This window comes from Pinus tabuliformis, chromosome J (genome assembly GCF_031772625.1).
Source record: "Pinus tabuliformis cultivar Carrire ecotype Pingquan chromosome J, CPIR1, whole genome shotgun sequence".
Taxonomy (NCBI): Eukaryota; Viridiplantae; Streptophyta; class Pinopsida; order Pinales; family Pinaceae; genus Pinus; species Pinus tabuliformis.
This window is the reverse complement of record NC_142295.1, coordinates 612,250,024-612,272,211: the sequence shown is the minus strand read 5'-3', so window position 1 is coordinate 612,272,211 and position 22,188 is coordinate 612,250,024. Positions and strand designations below refer to the sequence as shown.

Genomic DNA, 22,188 nt, shown 5'->3' with positions numbered 1-22,188 from the left:
TAGAAACTGCATAATAACAAAACCCTCAGATAGTTGCATCGGTTTTCCCGCATTGGGTTTTCCTGGGGACATTGGTCCAAAAACAACAGTGTCACTTGTGTGCTTGTTTTGCTTCCTTCAGTTGATAATTTGTAATGTGTTGAGAATGTACTTGTATTTATTTCCAGTATCTACATGGTAAATAACTTGTTAATTAACAGAACAAGTAGATAGGCATAAATCAGAAAGTACATGAAGGGTTTCTAATGGGTTAGACTTAGAAATTCCAACATGGTATTAGAGCGTGGTTGCAGATCACAAGAGAACTAAGGACATCGGCCAAGCAGAGCAGCAGTAGCAGAAATCAGTTGTCCTGGGTGATAGAATTGATCCTTGCAGAAGGCGACAAAGGAACGAGTGACGCAGAGGGACTACGTCATCATTCTGGGCGAGAGAAAGACGACGCAGAGGTTAAGGGAGGCAGAATCAGGCTCACGCAGAGCCACGTAGGGGCCAGGAGGTCTGACGCAGTTGGCTAGGGGAGCTGATTTGCCGGTGCTGGGATTGCACAAAGCCAAATGGCTCCTTCAGTTGTTGGGGTATAGGAGGTTGTGGGTAAGTTGTAGAGTGAAGTTGGTGGGGTACTGTAGTCAGAACAATACCTAACAGGGCAAGACCAAGGTGAGGGAGTTGTTGCCGAGGCAGATTTCTAGCCAAGGAATCCAGATCAGTGGTGCAGTTGCACAGACAATCGGAGAGGGGCAACTTGACGATTGGCAAAAGGATTTCCAAGAGGGAAATCGAGACTCAAAGGGAGTCCAGAAGTGAACTTCCAGACGGGAAGTAGAGAGACTAAGAAGAGTCGAACAGAGAAATTCTAGATCGGAAATAGAAAGACTCAGCAGGAGTCGAACCAAGAACTTCCAGGCAGGAAGTAGAGAGACTCGGAGGAGTCGATAGAGAAGAGTAGAGAGATGGCCATGAATGGGATGAGGGATCAGGATAGGCTGGACGGAGCGTCCAACTTTGTGGTCTGGAAGGCCAGGATCCTGTCCATTCTAGATAAACATCGTATCAAGGCCTTCACCTTGAGGGATGACAATTGTGCCATGAGTACTCATGTGCCACTTGAGAAGAAGTGGGGAGACATCAAGTTGTAATGAGGCAGACTACAGGCAATGAGGGGCGGGATCCTCGAGGTACCCAACCTCTTGGATTATACCTTGCTACGGGAGCCCCGATGAGGAGTAGCAGTACTAGCAAATGTCAATAGAGACGAATGAGGATGGAGTAGCAGAGGGAGTGACAATGCAGGATTCCCAGGACAACGCGAGGCTAGCAGGCTGCAACAGTGTGAAAGGCACGAGAGTGTTGCACCAGTGCAGGATGGCACAGAGAGGTGTGCAAATGGTACGAGATGCAGGGAGTTGTTGCAGCAGCACAAAGGTCAGAGAGGGAGCACTTGTCAGTGACAGAGGGAGCTTCAACACCGGGAGTGTCTCTAGCCTGACAAAGATGTCAGAGTTGGGAGATTAGTTACTTACTTCGCAGTAACTGAGTTGCAGTGCAACAGTTAGCAGTGGCAGTGCTATGAGCAGCACGATGCAGCATGATGAGAAGGGATGCAGTGCAGACGCAGCAGTGGCAGTGGCAGTGGCAGGGCCATGGGTAGTAGCACGGATGCAGAGGGAGTTGTCGTACAGATGCAGCAGTGGCAGTGGCAAAGCCATCAGTGGCAGTACGAGATACAGCAGTGCAAATGATGGGCAGCAGGCCTAGCATCAGGGACCGATGTCGAATGATCAGAGTAATACTCAGTGAGGAGTATTGCTAGAGCACAGTCTTCGCTAGGAGGGAGCATTGATTTGGGGTAGCATTGGATGTGCTCTAGCCACGTTTGGTGGAGAGGCTAAGGCACATGAGATCTCCAATACCTAGAAAGGGTTTGGACAGATTCTAAACAGTTTGAGAGAGATTAAAATAATTAATATTTTTAATGGGGTCCCTAAGTCTAAACTTAGGGAAAATAAAATATTAATGTGAGTTAATATAAAATTGTGTTAGAATGGTCCAAAAGTAATGGATCAAGCCAAATCTAATCTTAGCCATTGATTAGGGACTTAATATTGACCGTTCATTTGTCAATGACAAAAGTATAAGAGGAGGCTTGAGGGCCACTTGGAGAACACACTGAGTTGATCAAGATTTCGACTTTCTGGGGCAGGGTTTGCTGAGGAAGTCGAGAGAGTGATCAGAGTTGTAGCTGAGGGGCAATGAATACAGAAGGAGAGAGGCAGAGATAGTGTCAGGAGGATCAACGCAACAGTCGAGAAAGCTGACACAGAGGGCAAAAGCCGAAACTGCCGAGAACTGCCAGAATAGTCGGGAAAGCTGACGCAGAGGGCAGAAGCCGAAACTGCCAGGAATTGTCGTAACAGCCGGGAAAGCTGACGCAGAGGGCAGAAGCTGGAACTGCCAGGAATAGTTGGAACTGTCGGGAAGTGCTAGAACAGCCGGGAAAGCTAACGCAGAGGGCAAAAGCCAAAACTGTCGAGAACAGTCGGAACTGTCAGGAACAGTCGGAACCGCTGGGAACTGCCAAAACCGCTGGGAACTGTCGAAACAGCCAGGAAAGTTGAAGCAAAGGGCAGAAGTTGGAACTGCCGGGAACAGTCGAAACTGTCGAGAACTGCCAGTACTGCCCGGAAAGCTGACACAGAGGGCAAAAGAGGCTGACGCATTGGTTTTTTGTGGGGCAGATTGGAGCTAAGGAGCTGTCGGAGTGTTTATCCGGGGTTTCAGCTGGAGCATATGTCTTTGAAGGAGAGGTACTACTGCCGAGATTATTCTTTGTTGGGTGAGTCAGTTTTGGCACCCAGATTGTATTCAAAAACTGTATAATAATAAAACCCTCAGATAGCTGCATCGGTTTTCCCGCATTGGGATTTTTTAGGGACATTAGTCCAAAAACAATGGTGTCACTTGTGTGCTTGTTTTGTTTCCTTCAGTTGATGATCCGTAATGTGTTGAGCATGTACTTGTATTTACTTCCAGTATTTACATGGTAAATAACTTGTTAATTAACAGAACAAGTAGGTAGGAATAAATCAAAAAGTACATGAAGGGTTTCTAATGGGTTAGATTTAGAAATTCCAACAAAGGAAAATATGTTGTGAAGATATTGGAAAGATTTGGGATGCTGGACTACAAGCCTGTGACTACTCCGATGAATCTTAACTTTAAGAAGTTATGTGGTAGTGTTGTTGGACATGAATTGGGAAATGCTTTTGAGTACCGTCAACTCATAGGAGCACTGATGTTCTTGGTGAACTCCCGTCCAGACATATGTTTTGCAGTTAACACATTGAGCCAATATATGGTTGAGCCTCATCATATGCATTGGACTGGTGCCAATCTTCTGAGATATCTTTGGGGCACAATCACTCATGGACTGAGATACATTGTCGAAGATGTGAGGCTGCATCATTATTCTGACGCTGATTGGGCTGGCAGTGTGGTGGATCGCAAGAGCACTTCTGAATGTTTTTTTCTTAACGTTTTGCTTCGATATCCTAGATGAGCAAGAAGCAGAAAGCGATTGCCTTGAGCACCACCGAAACTGAATACATAGCTGCTAGTATGGCCTCCTGTGAAGTTGTCTGGTTGAGGAAGCTCTTCAGTGAGTTGTTTGGACATGTGTTGGATTCCACCGTGATCCTCTGCAACAACCAGAGTGGGATTCGCCTTTCGGAGAATCCCGTGTTTCATAACTGCTCCAAGCATATTAATATCAGTTACCACTTTATCTGACATATGGTACAACAGGGAGCAATAAGGCTCCAACACATTGGGACTGATGATCAGGTCATCGATATTCTTATGAAGCCCCTAGGGAAGGTCAAGTTCTTGGCCTTTCGAGAACGACTTGGAGTCGTGGAGAGACCCTCTTATGAAGATCCTGTATGAGATGGACATTGATCTCTGGGAGCTCCGAGGGTCTTGGGGTACTTCTTGGAGCGATGAGCAACCATAGGCTGAGTGGTTCAGCCTTCCCCTAGTGGTTTGTTGTGTACAGGGTGAGTGATTCAGCCTTACCCTGTGATACCCCTTGGTGACATATCAGCAGGATGAGTTGTTCATCCTTCTCCTGCTGAGACATCCTACCCATGCAGTCTGGGACTCATGGGAAGTACCTCTCATCTGGCCAATGAGTAGGGAAATGAGGATAAGGACCATAGTACTACTGATTGACGGATCGTGTACTACCGTACTCCCTATGCTAGGATCACTGATATTGATCTGGGATCAATTGGAACTGACTTCGGGTCAATAAGAGTGGTATGAAAAACTCTCTTTTGATTGGAACTGACTTCGGGTTAGTAAGAGTGGTATGACACACTCTCCTTGATTGGGACAGACTTCGAGTCAGTAAAGAATGGTATGATACATTCTCGGTCACTTCTTCTTCTTCATAGTTCAGAAAGCAGAGCAGTGCATTGATGGCAGAGATAGTACAAATTCGCAGATGAATTCATAGATGGGGTTCTCCCTAGTTGAGAGGAAGTGTTAAAATTGGCAACTAGGGCCAACTCCACATGGGTCATCTTATTCATGACTGCTGATATTTTTCTTGGATTCCTCTCTCCAAGAGGTGTAGGATTGATATAAAGATCATCCGATTCTGACATGTACAAATGAAGTTATGAATTTATTTTGATTATGGTCAAATTATCAAGGTCGGCCAGCAAACTTATGTAGGCTCAAAAGCCCAATAGTCGCATCTATTCATCCTCAACATTGCATATAAATAGAAGGTGACTCAGCTTCATTTGGACACACTCACCTTCACACTTCTCTCTCTCTCTCTCCTCATTGATTAGGTACGGATTTCTGGGCCTCTCTCTCTCCACACGTCCGAAATTTCAGGAGAGCAAAATTTCAAGAGGCCGAAATTTCAGGAGAGCGAAATTTCAAGAGACCAAATTTCTGGACAGTTTGACCAAGCGTTGACCAACATGCGTTGACCTGCTTTGATTGCATTTTTGTGAGGGCTATCTTTGTTTGGGTAGGGCGCATTTCTGGGCAAAGAAATAGAGGGTAAAAGTTGATTGTTGACCAGCGTTGACTGCAACTAGGGCTGACCGCAGGTGGGTTGTTTGACTAGACTTTGACTCAGCTGAATTTCACTGTTTTGAAGGTTGTTTTATTTTGTTGTTTGGAGGCTAAAGTTGACTGAAGTTGACCAATTTGCTCAGGGTCAAATCTGCCCTGCTGACCAGTGTTGAATTTTTTGGTTAGGGCTCCTTTATTGTTGTTATAAATTATCAAATTTGTAACTTGTACTATCTCTCTCCGCTGAACTATTGAAGACTAAAAGAAGATTTGATCAAGGGTTTCCCCACATTGGGGTTTGTCCCTCGCTAGTGGCACATCTTGTGTCCTCTTGTCTTGGCTTGTCTTCTACTTTCTATGTTTATGTTCTATCTGCATTTTACTATCATGTTGATGTGATTGCTAATCTGAATAATGATACTGGTCTAATAAAGAAATTGAAGTAGAATTTCTCTAAAGCATAGAACATACCATTGTTGCCTAAAATTAACAATATTTCTGGGCAATTTCAACATAGAGCTAGGGCAGTGCAATAGCAGATTGAAGAGGGATGACATATCCTTCATATGGGGCTTTGCTAGCTTGCCTTGAGCAAGCCCAGGTGAACTTTTTCCAGCACCATAGTGTACACCCTTGTTTATCAATAAAATGCCTCAGCAATGCAGCTTTTGGTGCAATTTCTTGGTTTGATTGTGTGCTTACTGTTTTGTGGGTTTTAATGTCTGTGTGCTTTGTTATTTACAATAAAAAATCCCTAGGAATATTACAGTGGTATCACAGCTCATAGACCTGGCTCAGCCTGTGGGAGCAGCACAGTCTATGACACCGGAGGATAGGCAAAACGTGACATATCGAAGGCAAAGGTAAAGGAGCATAGGTTGCTAGTTGCAGATTACCTCAGAACCTGTGACAACCAAACAGGAGGTTGTAGAAACAAACAATGGAGACAGTGAGGGAGACAAAAGGAGCAAGGATGAGGAGTTTGCTCATCTTTTGTTGAAGGCAGTGCAAGACTTGTCCAAGAAAATTGAATAAATGGGCCAGGGGAATAGCAACTACAACAAGGGTAAGGGAGTCCAAGGGGATTTCCAATTGGGGGAAGGATCTGGCAGTTCACAGCACCACACATCCCTTAATCCCAACATGCTTCTTATTCCAAGCACACCCCCTAGGTCCACCATTCCCATGTTCCTAACATCTGGAGCTATCGATAATTGGAGCAAGAGTATATGCCTTATGGGGACTATTTCTTGGAGTATCAGTCCTATGCACCAAATTTTGGGAAAACCATCACTTTCGGGGATTTCTGCAAGTTGAAGGGCAACAATAAGCCCAAGGGACAGAGTGGAAGAGACTACACCCAGGGGACAGACATGCGCACTATGGGGAGGTTGTTTCTATTTGATGTCTATTTCTATTTGAATCAAGTGACAAATGGAGAGGCAATCAAGATTGCCATGTTGCATCTAGAGGGGGAAGCTCACGATTGGTGGTTCCATGGGCTGACCACGTTGGGACATGCAGGAGTGACCGCGTATGATGATTTCACTAGGAGGGTGTTAGAGCGGTTTGAGAGGAAAGATTCTAAGGAGTCCTTTGGGAAGCTGACAAGGCTCGAGCAGACCGAGAGTGTTGAGTCATATATTTCGGAGTTTTTGACGTTGTATGTTATGGTGCCAGATTTGTCGGAGACTAGGAGGATCTACATGTTTGTGGAAGGGCTAGCAGAGCCATTACGGGGATTAGTGAGGTCCAATAGGCCCACTACATTAAAGGACGTAGTAGGGAGAGCCCGAGACCTGCAGGATGCCCTACCTAGGGCTCGAACACCACTACCCCCCAGACAGGGTCTCCAGCAGAGGGGAAGAGACACCAAGGCTCCAACCACTGAGGGCCAATCAAGGACGTGGACAGCTGGACGAGGAGACCCGGAGAGACCTCCGAAGGAGGAAGGTGTGTTTCCCCTGTCAAGAGCCATGGGACACAAATGTGCAGCAGGCAAGGCGCATTACATTGAGGTCTTTTCTGACAATGACGCAGAAGATAAGACATATTTTGAGATGGGTGGAGATGACAATGCAGCACATCAGGAGGGAGGATCACCACCACCAGTAGGGGGTGTTTCCTTTGCACCTTCCAGAGAAGCTTGAATCATTGCGTGGGGTACCCAGGTTTTTGACCCTGAGGATCAGAGACACTGTTCAGGGGCAACGTGTATCAGTTATGGCGGATAGTGGGGCTACCCACAATTTCGTTGATGCCCAGTTGGTTCAGAGGAGGGGCATCACAATTGAATAGTTTTAGGGATTCTCAGTTCTTGTGCCTGGGGACAAGACCATGCAATGCACACATTACGTTCCCACCTTAACAATGACCATGAGGAACTACTCCATGACAGATCACTTCTTTGTTGTGGACATACCAAACACCAACGTGGTGTTGGGGGTCCAGTGGCTCTATTCACTTGGCAGAGTCACGACTGATTGGAGGAAGTTGGAGATGGAGTTTGTAGGGTCGGATGGCAAGCCAATGTTGCTACAGGGAATGCACTCCTACCCACCACAAACTGTTTCAACCCATAGGATGGAGGTTGATTTGAGACATGGGGACATTGAGTGGGCTGTGGAGTTGAGGATCTCAAAGGCTGGGGGCAAGCCCAAGCCACCACATCTAGAGATACAGGCCATTCTGGATAGGTACCCAGTAGTGTTTGGAGACATGTCATCGGGTCAACCACCTGATCGGGGGTTTGAGCATACTATTGAGCTAGAGTCGGGGGTATAGGACTTGATCACCACTCCTTACCGACATCCCAAGGTATATCGAGATGAGATAGAGAGGGCTATCCACGAGTTGTTCCCACCTGGGCACATTAGGCCCAGCTCCAGCCCTTTTGCTTCATCAGTTGTTCTGGTGAAGAAGGATGGGTCCTTACGCATGTGCATAGATTACCAGGCCCTCAACAAAAAGACTGAAGAACTGCTACCCCATTCCGCATATAGAGGGGTGTGAAGTTCTTTTCAAAGACTAATTTGCGGTTGGGGTACCATCAAATCAAAACAGCATTCTGGTGCCATTATGGGCACTTCGAGTTCTTAGTTATGCCCTTCGGGCTAACCAACACACCAGCTACTTTCTAGTCATGCATGAACCACATATTTCATGGGCAGTTGCGAAAGTTCGTGCTACTATTCTTCGATGACATACTAATCTATAACCGGACCTGGGAGGAGCACTTGCAGCACGTTGAGGCAGTGCTGCATATTCTGGACGAGCAGCAGTCTTACACTGAACTGTCCAAGTGCGAGTTTTGGTTGACCGAGATGCTCTATCAAGGGCACATCATTGGAGTGGACATGTGAGAGTCCATGAGGAGAAGATCTGAGCTATCCGGGATTGGCCAAAGCCCTGGAATGTGACAGAGCTGAGGGGATTCGTGGGCATCTACACTTATTACAGGAAGTTTGTGAAGGGCTTCTCTCAGCTAGCAGCACCCCTCACTGACTTGACGAAGAATGGGGCATTTGAGTGGACGACTAAGCGCAAGAGGCATTTGAACGCCTCAAACAGGTCATGAGTAGTTGTCCGGTGTTGGCACTCCCCAACTTCACCCAGCGCTTTATGCTGGAGTGTGATGCATCCGAAGTGGGTGCAGGGGCCGTGTTGATGTAAGGAGGGCACCCCATAGCTTTCAAGAGTCAAAAGCTACTGCCCCATGAGATACTGTACTCCATATATGACAAGGAGATGTTGGCCATCACATATGCACTAGCTAAGTTCAAACAGTATTTGGTGCAGAACAGGTTCAGAGTCAAGACAGACCACAACAGCCTCAGGGTTTTCTTGGAGCAAAAACAGTTGCAAGAGGCAGCGAAAGTGGGTGAGCAAGCTCCAAGCATATGACTTTGACATTGACTATGTCAAGGGCAAACAAAATGTGGTGGCTGGTGCGTTGTCTAGGAGGCCAGTCGCTCTCTCATTGATAAGTATTGCCCCGGATTGGAGGGCGCATCTACTAGTGGACTACTCCAAGGATCAGTTCGCGTATGAGGCCCGTGATGGGATAGTACAGGGTGATGAATGAGGTGATCTACTTTCGAGACCGGATCTATTTAGTACCCAGCTCCCAACTAAGCGAGAAGATTTTACAGGCTGCCCATGACTCACCACTAACAAGGCACCAAGGGTTCACGAAGACATACAGGGACATTAGAAAGCGTTTTGCATGGAGGGGCCTCAAGGATGATGTTCTGAGGCATATCAAGGAGTGTGACACATGCTAGAGGAACAACGGTGAGAAGTCACACCCTACAAGCCTATTGCAGTCGCTTCCAATCCCTGAGGAGAAATGGGAGAGCATATCGAAGGACTTCATTATTGGGTTGCCCACAATACAAGGCAAGGGCTGCATTTACGTGGTGGTGGATCATCTGATGAAGTTTGCCCATTTCTTTGCCATCTCAGCCCGATACTCAGTCACAAGTGGTCAAACTGTTCTTCGCAGAGGTGTTTCAGCTACATGTTATCCCAAAGACCATTGTCAGTAACCATGATAGCGGGTTCATGGGTAGATTCTGGCAAGAGCTATTTCAGTTAGTGGGCACTGAGCTCACTTCGAGTACTAGTTATCACCCTCAAACGAACGAGCAAACGAAGATAGTTAACAAGTGGTTGGAGGGCTACTTGCGTAACTATGTGACAGGTCAACAACGAGCATACTTCAAGTACTAGTTATCACCCTCAGACGGGCGGGCAAACGGAGATAGTTAACAAGTGGTTGGAGGGCTACTTGCGTAACTATGTGACAAGTCAACAGCGAGCATGGATACAGTGGTTGCACTTAGGTGAATACTGCTACAACACCACATACCACATGTCCATAGGTAAAACAGTGCGAAACACTCATGTAAAAGAATATTGAATGAATTGATTAACCAAGAGCAAACAGCTCAATGATAATACAAGGATATTTACAATAATAGAAACATCAGGTTTCTATGTAGAATATAGAAACAAACAGTTTCATCTAAGAAACTGCTAAAAGAATAAAAATAGCAACAGCTAAAAGACTGAGCATTAAATACTAAATAGAGATATTCTAATACCCTCCCTTAATGCTCAATCTATTTACAACACCAATAGACCTGCGGAATTTTACAAATTTATCAGGACCAAGAGGCTTGGTGAAAATGTCGGCGGGCTACTCTGTTGTGGGAACATAGTGCAACTGAACTGAGCCGTCTTCAACCAGCTGTCGAATGTAGTGGCAATGAGTTTCCACATGCTTTGTTCGTTCATGAAAGACTGGATTCTTGGCAAGTTTGAGCACTCCCTGATTATCACAAAACAAAGAAGTAGGCCCTGTCTGGAAAACATGCATATCTGCAAGCATACGACGAAGCCAAACTGCCTCACAGGATGCCTTAACTGCTCCCCGATACTCTGCTTTTGTTGAGGAGAGAGCCACTGCCTGTTGCTTCTTACTAGTCCAAGTAACAGCACCAGATCCTAGACTAAACACATACCCAGCTGTAGATTTACGGTCATCAACCGAACCGGCCCAGTCAGAGTCAGTGTAGCCACTGAGAATAGGATTGGAGCTGCGAGTATATAAGAGGCCATAATCAGAAGTACCACGCACATATCGTAGCACCCGCTTTGCTGCTATCCAATGATCAGCTTTAGGAGCTGACATAAAGCGAGAAATGTAGCTTACTGCAAAACTGATGTCAGGTCTGGTAGCAGTAAGATAGATGAGACTACCCACTAATTGCCTGAATAAAGTTTCATCCACAAGGGGAGAGGATGACTATGCTGAAAGTTTGAGCCCTGATTCCATAGGAGTCGTGGTTGGTTTGCAATCCTGCATTCTGAACCTTTCCACAAGATTTTTGGCATACTTGGACTGAGAGAGAAAGATCTGATTTTCAGTCTGCCACACTTCAACCCCCAGACAATAATGAAGAAGTCCCAAGTCTGTCATCTCAAAAGTTCTGCATAGATCTTGTTTGATCCCATGGATCAAATGTACAGAGCTGCCAGTAATGATAAGATCATCCACATAGACAACCACAAACAAGATATCATCACCAGTATGCTTGATATACAGGTTTGCATCAGATGGGCTCCGCTGAAAACCCTGATCTGTCAGGTACTGATCAATTTTCATGTACCAAGCCCGAGGAGCTTGTTTCAATCCATAGATTGCTTTAGCTAACCGACACACTTTCTGTTCTTGACCAGCAACCTTGAATCCTGGAGGCTGCGTCATGTAGACTTCTTCTTGAAGATCACCATTTAGGAAAGCACTCTTTACATCCATCTGATGAACTTTCCAATTGAACTGAGCTGCTAGGGCAAGAACAAGCCTTATGGTACTCATCTTGGCTGTAGGAGCAAAAGTCTCCTCATAATCTATGCCTTCCTTTTGTGAGAACCCTCGAGCCACAAGACGAGCTTTATACTTGTCTATGGTTCCATCAGCTTTGTATTTCACTTTATACACCCATTTGCAGCCTATGGGCTTTTTTTCGGCAGGAAGATCAGAAAGTGTCCAGGTGTGATTCTTCTGAAGACTCTGGAATTCGGCTTCCATAGCCTGTTCCCACTCAGATGTACCCTTAGCCTCTGAATAGGTTTGAGGCTCAAAAATACTGTGTAGGTTAGCCATAAGAGCAAAATTGACTGTAGACTGTTGTCTGTTCTTATGTCTAGAAGTTCTACCTTCAAGGAGCTCATCATCCCGGAGATCACCTATGGTTTTAGCCCACCATTTTGGCCGAAGAGAAGAAGAACCTATATCACGAGTAGAGGAACCAATATCAGGAGGAGGTGGAGAAGGCTCAAGAGCAATAGGGACAGCAAGAGGAGGATTAGCTTCTGGAGGAAGCTCAGATAGAGTATTATCAAATACTGATACTACATCATCCCTCCCATCAGGTGGACTGACTGGAAGAAGAACACTGTGAGGCTGATCCTCAGAACGCTGCTCAGAAGAAGAAGACTGAAAGAATCCTCTGTCTTCATCAAATACTACATCTCGACTGAAGCTAAGACGACCAGTGGCTATATCTATCAATCTATAGGCCTTGTGATGATCACTGTAACCTGTCATCATGAGTTTCTGACTTTTGGGATCCAACTTAGAGCACTTAGCAGATGGAATCCAAACATATGCAACTGAGCCAAATACTTTGAGATCACTGATCTTAGGCTTACGACCAGACCAAACTTCTTCAGGAGTCTTCCCTTTAACAGCCTGAGTAGGTGATCGGTTAAGAAGGTAAACAGCAGTAAATACTGCTTCAGCCCAGAATTTGTTTGGAACACTCCTGTGTTGTAACATGGAACGAGCCATTTCAACAACCGTGCGGTTGCGACGCTCGACAACACTGTTCTGCTGGGGAGTGTAAGGGGTGGTTAATTGACGTTTGATGCCATGAATATCACAGAAGTTGGCAAAAGCTGAGGAACAAAATTCCCCCCCATTGTCGGTCCTAAGGGTCATGATATTACAACCAGATTCTTTTTCAACTAAGGTTTTAAACTTCTGAAAGGTACTAAGAGCATCAGATTTATTTTTTAAAAAACACACCCACATCTTTCTACTGAAGTCATCTACAATAAGTAAAAAATATTTGCAAGCAGTGATAGAAGCTGTATTCATAGGACCACAAATATCAGCATGAAGTAACTGAAGTACCTTAGATGCGCGCCAAGATTCTCCATTTTTGAATGAAGACCGATGTTGCTTTCCCACTTGACAGGCGCTGCATACCCCCAACTGCTGAGTCTGAATATCAGGTAATCCTGACACAAGTCCCTCCCGAGAGAGCTGAGAGAGATACTGCATATTGAGATGCCCATATCGCTGATGCCATAGAGTGCTGATGGGAGAGACACGTGCTGCTAGAGCTACTTCTGGAAAGTCACCGGTGTCAAGTAGCCTGTATAGACCATGGTCCTCAAGGCCAACAACAACTGTTAGACTGGTCTCCCTGTCAATGATGGAGCACTTGTGTACACTGAACACAACATCAAGCTGAGGAGAATTCCTCATAATCTGGCTGACAGATAGCAGATTAATCTCCATACCAGGAACATAGTATACATTTAGAAATATGAGCGTGCGTCCACCAGACTGAATTTGAACTGTACCCCTGCCAGCTACATTGTACTTTTCACCTCCACCAAATACCACTGAATCACTGAAAGGTGAGAAGTTAATAAACCAGTCACGCCTGTGAGAGAAGTGGCGTGATGCACCAGAATCAATGTACCATGCAGAGGAAGGAACATGTTCTGAAGACCTTTTAGCCATAAAGGCGTAAAAGGCAGAATCTGTCTGCTCGGAATGTTCTGCAACATTCGCTGTCTGATTTGGCCCTCCCTGTTTCTTCTGTTCAGAAGCAATCCTCTGTCGGCAATCTTTCTTCATGTGACCGAACCTGTGACAGTAATTACACTGCACACTTTTCTTCCTAGCGGGATCAAAAGACTGAGGAGAACCTTTCTGCTGAAAAGACTGAGAGGACTGGTATTTTGCAGCAAATGCATTTTCCGAGGGCACTGATGAAGTACCACTACCAAACTGTTGTTTCCATCGATCCTGCTGCAGAAGTTTGGTACATAAATCTGGAAACTTCAGATCAACATTTGTGGTTGTAATGTTGAGTGTTTCTATGAAGTGTTCATAAGATTTTGGTAGACTCTTCAGAGTAATGACTACCATATCTTCTTCCTCCATGGTCCGACCAATGGCTTCGAGCTGATCTCGAATGTCTTTAATTTTGTTGAGATGTTCCTGTAAAGACATATGTTCATCCATCATGATGGAGAACAACTGATTTTTGAGAAAAAATGCTCTGCTTTTGTCAGATGTCTCGTGCAGTTCTTTCAACTGTTGCCAGATTTCGGCAGCGGTCTTGCTAGAGGGAATCTGTGGTAACTGATCATCAGCGACAGAGAGCTTGAGAAGCATAACAGCCTCCCGATTTCAATCATCAAATTTATCTTGATCGGTACCAGCTGTACCGGGAGGAGGCTCTTTGCCCAAAATGAGCTGATCAAGACGCCTGTATTCAAAAATGGTCAGCATTCTTTGTTTCCAAATGTTATAGTTGCTGCCATTAAAGCGTTGATTTCCTTCTAACATCAGATTGGTGAGCGTGGCCATTTTCCCAAAGTTAATACAGAAGTCTGACACACAACAAAGTGTAGCTGCCTGCTTAAAAATCTTCTTTCAAGATGACTGTACCAAATTGTTAATAAATTCTGTTGTGAAAGAAATAGACTTGCACAAAAAAAAATTACTCAGATCTGATCACGCCACTTTAAAAATGACTGTGATGCTGGTTTGATCACGCTTCAAAAAAAAAATAACTGTGATGCTTATTCTGGTCCCACCGCTTCAAATAAGATCACAATAAACTTTAATCCAATTGCTAAGCAAAAACCGCGATGCTGGAAAATACCTTTACGTGAAACTGCCTTCACGTGATCTGAAGGATCTCGATCTGTTGAAAAACCCCTGATTTCTCAGCAAATAAAAGGTGGCTTGGATCTCGTCCTGCACGTCCTGCACATTTTAGCTAAAATATATATACGAATTGCGGGCACAATCGGGTCTCGGATGGACTCGATCTGGAGAAAAACGTGAGCCAATGCTTCGAACGCAAACACTTTGGCTTTGGTTCAGGCCCTCGAGACAGTCAATGTAATACCACGGAACGTCAATGTAATACCACGGGACGTGATTCGTTCTCACCGTAACTTTGATTTGATTCGGGCGTGCGATTACTGATATATTCCCGTGAGCGAAGACTGAGCGTCGAACTGTGTGAGCGAAGAGTGTGTTGCCACGTTCCCGTGTGGCAAAGCAAATCGGAGGATCGATACAGCGTTCAGGTGCTTTCGCCGGTCGAATTTTTGGTGCTGCTGGAACTCGGGTCGAATTTTGGTGCCACTGGAAAGTGCCGGAATTTTGATATGTTTCTGGCGTGCCTTGATTCGAATGGATCCGGAATCCTCCTCAGAACAGACCCCACAGCTCTGTTTCGAATCTTGATTCTTCAAAGGCGTCGGCGGTCCTGCACGGCTTCCAAATTCGTTGATCGGGTGGCCACAAAATAAACACGACTTCAAAACAAATAAACTGTTCACGATTCTGAGCACCGCCACAAATTTAAATCCTCATAAAATGATAATGCAGGAGATGAATCCCTTTCTGTATCGAGATTGACGACTGTAAGCTTTTATCACAATGAGCAAAGCCGAGGCTAAGACTCAGTGAAGGCTACCTGGCTTACAGAGGGCTCGACCTTAGAAAGGAATGAAGATCAAGAAATCTACAGACCCTGAGAGCAGTTTCGAAATGAACTACTGAATTTTTCAATCTATGAAAAATTATTTCGAAAAAAAAAAATCCCTGTGCTCTGATACCATAAAACAGTGCGAAACACTCATGTAAAAGAATATTGAATGAATTGATTAACCAAGAGCAAACAGCTCAATGATAATACAAGGATATTTACAATAATAGAAACATCAGGTTTCTATGTAGAATATAGAAACAAACAGTTTCATCTAAGAAACTGCTAAAAGAATAAAAATAGCAACAGCTAAAAGACTGAGCATTAAATACTAAATAGAGATATTCTAATAATAGGTATGTCTCCATTCCGAGTTTTGTATGGTTACAATGCATGGTCTTTTGTTGATGTTATGTTTGGAGATAACAATTGGAGAGCCAATATATTTTGCAGGCTCTCAAAGACAACATGCGGATGGCCCAAAACCAACAGAAGCTTTATGCAGACAGGGGTAGAGTTGAGAGGCAGTTCAAATTAGGGGCCTTGGTCTTCTTGGGGCTTCCACTGTACCGACAATAGTCGCTCAAGCAGAAGGGGCTCGAGAAGCTCAAACCCCGCTTCTATGGATCATATTGTGTCACTCGAAAGGTTGGGGAGGTAGCATATGAGCTAGAGCTACCCCCAAGGAATCGGGTGCACAACATCTTTCATGTGTCTTGCCTGAAAAAGTCGTTGGCGCAACAGGTGATAGCAGCGACAGAGCTACCCCCTATGGACGATGAGGGACATTTAGTGTTGGATCCAGAGCCTATTTTGGATACCCGGGAGAGGCACTTGAGAAACTGGGTCATCAAGGAGTTTTTATCAAATGGAGGAATCTGCCAGATGAGGATGCCACCTGGGAGAGGGAGCAGATACTTCAGCATCCTTCGTTGCAGCTGCTTAAGGACAAGCAACGTTTTGGCGGGGAGGACTTTGATATTCCCACTTAGCATTTTGCTAAGTGAAATCAGTTTTGGCCATTTTTGCTATAATGCATGGTTTCACTTAGGAAATGAGGGTTTAGAGGTCCCACATATGATTTTTGGCTTAGAGCACACCCAAACACTAGAGCTAGAGGAAATATTGTGGTCTTAGTGGAGCATCAGGGCCACCTCATGGGAATTACGGCCCACATGAGGAATATACTCCCATTGGAGCATAATTGGTGTGGGGAATTCGAATTGGGCCCACATGGGCATTTTGGAGGCTCCTTGACAAAAAGAGCAAGTGACACTCAATTTTTTATTCATTTATCATTTGCAAAATTGTCTTTTGACATAGCACACTTGAGCTGAAGCCAAGTCTACAAGTTTTGTTTAGGACACGAGTGTCTCGAACCGGAGATCTCAACCCTTGCTTTGGTGGACTTCGAATGCCAACCCAAGGAGGAAGTCCTACCGTTTTCAATTCACACCAACAGTAGAGAGTCTGATTTCAGTGAGAGGTTCAACTACAGCAGCGCAGGGATTCTGCAGTTCATGGTGGAGGCACTCCGGGAGGTTGAGGAGTGAAGGGTGGTTGATGTTGAAACTTGGGGAGAAGGTCGAGGAACTATTCTAGTGGGGATTGCAACTACTTTGGAGGCCATTAACAGCAGGATTTACAGGTGGGTCGAATCACCCATCAATTAGGCCATTGACGGAAAATAGGGCCAAATTTCCTAGGTCAACCATTGGTGAAATCCTTTGTGGGTTATTCTGGGTATTTGGTGGGGAGGCCAAGATTAATTTCCCATAATTTTCTGAGTACTGGAGAGAGTCCTAGAAGCAGTTCTACTCAGCGAACAGCGCATTTCTATGCAGTGTCAGCGTAGAGCCAAGGCAGTGCAGTAGCAGATTGGAGAAGGGTGACATATCCTTCTTTTGGGGCTTTGCTAGCTTGCCTTGAGCAAGCCCAAGTGCACTCTTTCCAACACCATAGTGTACTCTTTCCAGCACTCAATTTGTCATTCATTCATCATTTGTAAAATTGTCTTTTGACATAGCACGTTCAAGCTGAAGCCAAGTCTGCAAGTGTTGTTTAGCACACGAATGTCTCCGAGTGGAGATCTCAACCCTTGCTTCGGTAGATTTCTAGTGCCAGCCCAAGGAGGGAGTCCTACCCTTTTCAGATGGTATCAGTAGTAGAGAGTCTGATTTCAATGAGAGGTTCAGCTACAGCAGCGCAGGGATTCAGCAGTTCATGGTGGAGGCACTCCGGGAGGTTGAGGAGTGAAGGGTGGTTGAGGCTGAAACTTGGGGAAGTATTCTAGTGGGGATTGCAGCTATTTTGGAGGCCGTTTGCAGCAGGATTTACAGGTGGGTCGAATCACCCAGCAATTGAGCCATTGACGGAAAATAGGGCCAAATTTCCGAGGTCAACTATTGGCTAAATCCTTTGTGGGTTATTCTGGGTATTTGGTGGGGAGGCAGGGATTAATTTCCCATAATTTTCTGAGCACCGGAGAGGGTTCTAGCAGCAGTTCTACTCAATCAGTAGCGTATTTCTGGGCAGTTTTGGCGCAGAGCTAGGGTAGTGCAGTAGCAGATTGGAGATGGGTGACATATCCTTCATTTGGGGCTTTGCTAGCTTGCCTTGAGCAAGCCCCAGGTGCACTCTTTGCAGCACCATAGTGTACACCCTTGTTTATCAGTAAAATGGCTCAGCAGCGCAGCTTTTGGTGCAATTTCTTGGTCTGATTGTGTGCTTACTGTTTTGTGGGTTTTTATGTCTATGCATGCTTTGTTATTTACTGTAAAAATTCCCTAGGAATATTACACTCATCTATGTGAGTAAATATTTCATCAAATTCTACACAATATAATGGCACATTCAACATAAATTATACAAAAACTAAATTTTATATCATAAGAAGCACCCTCAATTAAGCAATTATCTAGGATGAGGCTAAAGACTTAAAATATATAGTCTTGAAATAAACAGAATAAACAAATAATCGAATCTCTACACTTCCAAGGAATCGTCCTAACCTGAAGTGAAGATACTTCCATTCAAACAGCACAGTTGTACAATAAGTTGCCGACAAGAAACAGCAAGAGGAGAATCCATCCAACTCCCATCCGCTGAGCTATGTTGTCGCAATGTTGAATAGAACTCCAGAAGCCAGTTAACATTGTTTGGAGATAGTAAAAGATCATGCCAAGCAGGTCCTGGCTGAACCATTAAAATAGTATTTATAAATTTTGATAGATAGGGACCATAGTTTAATAAAAGTAATTACTAACCAAGCTCCCTATCGATTAACATTAGCTTCCTCACCTGCACCAAATTCTGTTCAGTAGATTTCTTACATGCAATTTCACGGCCCATAGAAGATGAGAAAATATTTGTTCTGTTCTTCCCAATAATCATCGTGCCTCCAACCACATGATCTGCATTCCCTTGAAAATCCCAGTTCAGAATTTGAGACATGAGGCGCAAAGCTGCAGAACAAACCTTTACTTCCATTCCTGTGCCTTGGAATGTTCTTTGAGCTACACTGAAAGTGGCCTCTTGAGCCCAGCTATAAAATCGCTGCCATTGCCAAAAGAAAAGGTGATAAATCCTCACAGTTACACCTAAGATGTCTGGGAACAAAGATATATGGCAAAAATCCATTCAACATTTTTGCATTTAAAAAATAGGCTGCCCAATAGAAATATAACCTGCAAATAACCCAATTCAAAGGAAGCCCGACAGTCTTCATGGAACTCTGCAGGAAGCCCCATTGCACTAGCAGTTGAAGGTGAAAATTCAGAAACCTGTTAAGCATGTAAAAACAGAATCCACTTTACTACAGAAAGTTTATAACTTATAAAACCTATGAAGCATGTCAAAGTAAAAATCTCTTTAATACAGAAAATACACTATAGGATTTTAAAACAAATTTCTTAGCATAAATGACACTAAATACAAAACTCTACAACCATTGGACATTGAAAATTTTGTATTAATGCCCAAGTAAAAAAATTTGTATTAATTTTGAAGCTTCATTACATACCAATGACTCTAGAAAAGTAATCGCTGTGCTCTGGGCAGCTAGAGCGTGAGCACCTAAAACAGCTTGTTTCACCTACACGGCCAATAAACTCATTAACCACAACACAAGAAGAATAGTTTTTACAAAACAAAAAATAAATAGCTCAATTATTCAAAGACAGGAGAAAAAGAAGAAAAAAGATCAACGTTCACAATTAAGTCATTAACCAGATGCAGTCAACAGGAATTGTGCATACATATTAAAACTTAAGAGTCAAGACAAGCAACAAGGTCACACATTATTATAGAGCCTCATGTCAATTATGAGTCCATAACCAGCACAGGATGTTTGAAAATTTCTTCTATGTGTAAAAAACAACTAAAGAGTTAATTTAGTTACAGGATTTACAAATAATTAATTAGTTCTAAAAAGCCTGCTTGCCATAAGATAAAAAATATATATATATAGAGAGTCTTAAATCAAACTAAAAGGGTCATGACTCAGGTCATAAGATCCAAATCTTTTACTGGTGAAACGGCCCACTGATAGGCTAAATTTTATAATACAAGTGAAACAGTGCCTTTCAGCATAAAAAAAAATTAGAAACTATACCATTGATTACAGTTCAGTTACAATTTTTTAATGATGCAGACCTATACTTCCACAAAATACTTCCTTGATATCGTGTTCTAAAAATGGAAAGAGTCAATCGCCTTAGAAAAGCTATTGAGCAGTTCACTTATCCTCAACTTGCCAGTGTCAAATCTACATGTCACTTACAACATAATACTATGCTATAACTAACTTACATAATAGATCTGTGAGAGTCTTAACACATGCCCATCCTCTATACAAAAAGCAACTAACAACACTATTAATGAAGATAGCTCTAATTCAACAGTGAAACAGATAGAAGTGTTCTCTTTTAGACCTGGAATTGCACATCTACTCTACTTGGGAAAACAAGAGAGCGGAGTGGTTAGCAAACTGAAATCGTTCAGCTAGATCAGCTGGAAGAAGATTAGCTACCTAGAACCTACCAGTCAGTGAAACTGCACAAACCAATATGTCTAGACCATAGTTTTAAAAATTGGCCAGTTTGAACTGGTAGCTGGTCAAACTGGCCAGTCAGCAACCTTCAGTCAATGACCCAGTACAAAAATATGGTTTGGGGACAAGATGGTACTAGTTAGGTACCAACCGGCCCAATGTTAAAATTGGGCAGCGTCGGGATGAATTTCCCCGAAGGAAATCCTAGCTAACCCAAGGCAAAACCCTTGTGCCCCAAAAGTAGGATTTATTTTTGTCAAAAAAGAAATCTCTGGTCAAAAGGAGTTCAATTTGAAGAGAAGATAATATTATCATTAATATGATCAAATTAATTGGCACAAATTTCAATCAAAAAAAAGAATATGAAGACTCCTATGTTCAAACGAATTCTTGAATTTAATTGTTTCCCACCAAAGATTCATGTCAGCTCCTCTTCAAGGATCGTAACCCTTCTCATTTTCAACTACAAATTTATAATGGATCAAGGGTAAAAGGAGAGGCGTAGATTGGCAGGCTCTGAGTTTCTGACGTTTGCACTATTCTCTGTGGTGCGACTATGACCTCTGTGGTGTGACTATGATCCTATGGTCTCTGTGGCTATATCTCTATGAGTTCGTATGACATCTCTGCGTATGGGCATCAATCTATATACAGCTCTTCTGTGTCTCATAAATGTTCTCTGTATTACAGGTTGACACTCTCTGCGCTACAGTACAATGTTATTTATAGTCTCGGCACTTGTATATAAACTGGTCTCAGCTCACATCTGTTATATATACTTTGGTCTCAGCACAATGGTGGTTTCAATGATTCACAATACAATTTCTGTGATATATGTGCGAAATCATTCTGCATGCATCATCATTTGACTGGAGGTTTGTATCTCGGTGGCACTGTGAAATCACACAAAAGATCTCGTTCTTGATATGTCTTAAAATTGGCAACTAGGGCCAAATTCCACTTTGGACAGCTCATCTGATGAAGATAATCATTGCATTAAATTTGGAGAGCTCATCCTGATGAAGATAATCATGTGCAAATTTTCAAGGTCGGCCTCACCCTAATGTAGGCTCATGAAGCCCAATCATCATGACTCTTGACCCCAAACGATTTGTATATATAGAAGCGTTCTCCAACCTCATTTCACATCCTTGTGCACTTGTCCTTGTGTTAATATATCTCTGCGGCATCAAAGTTGATTGGGGAACAAGGCGGGGAAGAATATGGGCATATCTCTCTCTTGTTGCAGGTCCGAGTTTTCCCTGAGGCTGACCGCAGGCATAAGTGATGGGCTGGTGTGTTTGGGTACGTTTTATGGTGTGGAAACTCTCTTCTAAGTAGGCCGTAGCAACATGGAGTCCTTCTCAACAAGGCCACAGGCCTTACCTTGCTGAACAGTGGGCCGAGAAGATAGGTATCTGCCCAGGTAGGCCGCAGACCTACTTTGGTGAAGACCATTGGCGTAAAGGCTTGTTTGGGGTTGGCTTAAGCCCTGTCTTATAACATAAAGAGGCCAGATTGTCTTGGAAGGAGACCACAGCTGTAGAAGGCAGTTTGAATGAGTTTGTGAGGGCTGTAACAGTGTGCCACATGCCCTGACCAGGAGGCGCAAGCAACAGCCGTAATTTCCAGCACTTGTGATCATAAGGTATGTGCAGTTTTGGATGGTTATCCAGATTGGAGTCTGTACAGTCTAGTAGCCCTAACCAGTCCAACCTCCTACAGCAGTATGACACC

At 44.0% G+C, this 22,188-nt stretch overlaps 1 protein-coding gene across 4 annotated transcripts in view; it reads right to left on the bottom strand.

Annotated features, from left to right (window-relative positions):
• LOC149228449 (exportin-4 protein) overlaps positions 1 to 22,188 on the bottom strand; it is a 408,868-nt gene that overhangs the window by 238,529 nt on the left and 148,151 nt on the right. For all 4 annotated transcript variants that reach the window (XM_089378212.1, XM_089378213.1, XM_089378214.1 and 1 more), the window contains exons 7-10: positions 19,423 to 19,494; positions 19,088 to 19,183; positions 18,702 to 18,956; positions 18,413 to 18,596 (exon numbers count right to left, since the gene is read on the bottom strand). In XM_089378212.1, the coding sequence (XP_089234338.1) occupies positions 18,413 to 18,596; positions 18,702 to 18,956; positions 19,088 to 19,183; positions 19,423 to 19,494 (607 nt within the window). The remainder of the gene's footprint in view (positions 1 to 18,412; positions 18,597 to 18,701; positions 18,957 to 19,087; positions 19,184 to 19,422; positions 19,495 to 22,188) is intronic.